The sequence below is a fragment of the Coptis chinensis genome, chromosome 8 (assembly GCF_015680905.1).
Source record: "Coptis chinensis isolate HL-2020 chromosome 8, ASM1568090v1, whole genome shotgun sequence".
Taxonomy (NCBI): Eukaryota; Viridiplantae; Streptophyta; class Magnoliopsida; order Ranunculales; family Ranunculaceae; genus Coptis; species Coptis chinensis.
In genome coordinates this window covers 92,203,852-92,206,888 of record NC_141463.1, presented here as the reverse complement: position 1 = coordinate 92,206,888, position 3,037 = coordinate 92,203,852, and the positions used below count along the sequence as shown (strand labels likewise).

Below are 3,037 nucleotides of genomic sequence, written 5' to 3'. Positions count from 1 at the left end.
AGTAACGCTCCAGTTTTTTGCTTAGTAACGTTTTTAAAGTGTAACTAGGTTCCTAACGCTTTATAAAAGCGTTACAATTATATATAAAGTGTTACGTTAATTTTGCCAAATATGAGAATTAATTTGTTACGTTTTTTTGGACAAAAAGCGTAAATAAATCGTGAATATTAAATATAATATTAAAATAATAACTAAATTAGAATTTAAGATTTCTAAATAAAAAATTTCGGTAACAGGAAAGAATTTTCGGTGAGAGGGAAGACCGAAATTATCGCGCTCTTTCTATCTTATTTAAGATTACTATGAACAAGCTTTATATTGTTCATCGCCTCTCTCGTTCAACAAGTTTCGCTCTTTTCATCGCCTCTCTTGTTCAAGTTCATCATTTCAACAAGTTTTTGGAGTCAGCACCAGGTAAGATCTTCATCCCCTTCATCTTATCTATGAAGACATCTTCAACATTCATTCAGTTCCCATTGCCATATAGATCAAATTTGTAACTTGTGGGTTGCAGGCCTTTTTAGCAACCTTAGCCCCTTGTATTTTGTCAACACAAAGAGGTTCTTCTCGAAGATGGGTCTTGCTTGCCATATAGCAAAAATTCACAGTGAGGTAAAAATCAACCTCTGTAACTTGACCAAAATCTTCCTCTTCATTGCCTTATTCAACTAGTTAGGATCAAAATGCATCTTTATCACCCACAGAAGTTTGTTTATTAACCTATCTGCCATTGATCTGCCAAAACATGGGTTACCGCATATCTCTAAGGACTGCACTTATGTTGAGAAAATATTCGGAATAAGGACTGCTAATGGTTTAGGTTAATTCGATCTGTGAAATTAAGAATTTTGAATTTCTGGTGTCCAAAACTTTGATTTGGACTAATGTAGGCAGCGGTCGAGCACAATGCATGGGAACTGAAGCACTACATCGAGGAGCTCTACTGGGGATCTGGAAAACATGTTATGCTACTTGGACATAGCAAAGGCGGTGTTGATGCAGCTGCCGCCTTGTCAATTTACTGGACAGAGTTGAAAGATAAGGTTGCTGGATTGGCACTGGTACAGAGCCCATACGGTGGCACTCCCATTGCATCTGATTTCCTCCGTGAAGGCCAGGTAGCACCTTCATCTTTTCTGCATCGAAGGTAATTACTTTTCTTGATCTTTGCTAGTTTGTTGTTGTGTTCTTGAATGTGATGGCTTGTGTAAGAGTCCCTAATCCTAGTTCCAAATAATATATAATAACTGTTCCAGAGTGGCATTCAAGAAATTAGTTCGATCCTATTCTGTTGCTGTGGTAGTTAAGCAAAGTATCATGGTAAAATTTGTTTTTTCTATCAAGATATGGTTTCCTTCTTTTGTAGCTTTTGGCACATCATTGTTACAACTTTCAAGAACAAAAAAGTTTTTGTAATGTTGGTGTTGAGAGCTTTCTTCTATTTAGAGAAAAGATGGTAGATTATTAAAGGGTTCTGCTCAAACGGATTGAAACAATTCAATTATCTTTGACAAAGTTCGATGTGTTATAGTTTCATATGAACCTTTTCACTTGATCGCATTATCGTTGACAACGTGGAATTTATTTATGTATCATCGAATGTGGTTCTATTCCCCATACTTGTTAAATTATTTCTAGTAACCGGATCAGACTTTGCTAAGATGATTAAGAAAACTTTGTTATTTTCTCCCCGGAAGTCGCGACTTCTTTACATTATTATTTGAGCTTAACTTTTATGCTTTTAGTATTCAAGTTTGCTATGTTCATAGGAGCTTAGATTCGTATGGTGTCTTATACTATATATATTTTCCTTGTAGGTAAGACTTGAAGTGATGGGAAAGAAAGCAAAGAATGCAACTTTTATCTCTCGAAATGAAGCCGGTAAAATATCAAGAGAAGTGGCAAAAGTGGAGAAGCGGAGGATTGTAAAAAGCGGCTTTGCAACGATAGGAGCTCAAGAAGCCATCGCATGGTTGGTCATTCGACATTGATCTATCCGCTTTTGGTTCTACTTGAAATCATTTCTGTTAGATTGACTTGACATCCGATATATTGCGATAATTCGATGTCCCTACAGAGAGGTCGACCGATGCTTGTCGACATGGTCGGTTCTCAAAATATTGAGCAAGCCGCCAAGTTGGATTTGAGGCAAAAATGCGTAAAAATATTGTGTCTTGTAGCCGAACAACGTAGATGATGTTAGTTTCGATGTTTTGTTTGGCAAGATGACACTAATCTAATGTAACTACAAGGGAGGCGGTTAGAGGAACCGAAACCGAGCTACTTCTGTGGTCGAGGGATAAACCGACATGACAAAGTACGAGAAGTAGAGGGTAGTGGATTTGCAAAAAGACTGCTGGAACTCTATGCAGATGCAGATCAAGGGATGGAAAAGTCAATGGTTTTGGATATGGGGGACCAGCAACCCTTGGTTGTTCATGAGGTGAAACAGGTAAAATCTTTTCTACTAAAGTCTATTGCGGTGAAAGCCGCTCATGAGGTGAAACAGTAAAGATCATCCGCTAAAGTCTTTTCTACTAAAATCTTTTCTATTGCAAGGCTGTTAATTGTTAAATCTTATGGAGAGATTGGTCGGACGTGAATGACAAAAAATTGTCCGGTAAAAAACTAGGATGGGATCCATTTCTAAAGTATCATGGGTTTCTATTATTATTATCGGTTTGACTATAGCAATCAAACTAGACGAGAGATTTTGCTATACAGCATGAATTCGGACTATGTTTTCGTAGTTAAATATTGGGTAGTCAAACCATTTTATGTTAATGAGGATGGTATTGTGTATGGATAAGGTGGACGGACCGGGAGGGTCTTAGGATATTCAAGTTGAATACCTTCAATTTTCAGATGATGTCAAGTATATAGTGTATGCGGTATCCAATACTATAGAACAATATATAAAAGGGTATATAGATGCTAGAAGCCCCATTCATTTGTTTCTTAAAAAAACGTGTTAATACTTCTAAACTAGAAATTTTTGTATCTTCTAATTTAGTTTTTCATGTTTTTTAACAATAAA

At 36.6% G+C, this 3,037-nt stretch overlaps 1 protein-coding gene across 1 annotated transcript; it reads left to right on the top strand.

The window, feature by feature from the left end:
• The first annotated feature begins 271 nt into the window (after positions 1-271).
• Positions 272-1,836, top strand: LOC147484411 (uncharacterized). Its single transcript, XM_086580285.1, has 4 exons — positions 272-414; positions 515-612; positions 891-1,147; positions 1,818-1,836. The coding sequence occupies exons 1-4, from the start codon at positions 303-305 to the stop codon at positions 1,819-1,821; spliced, it is 471 nt and encodes a 156-aa protein (XP_086436411.1). The 5' UTR covers positions 272-302; the 3' UTR covers positions 1,822-1,836.
• Positions 1,837-3,037: the final 1,201 nt, after the last annotated feature.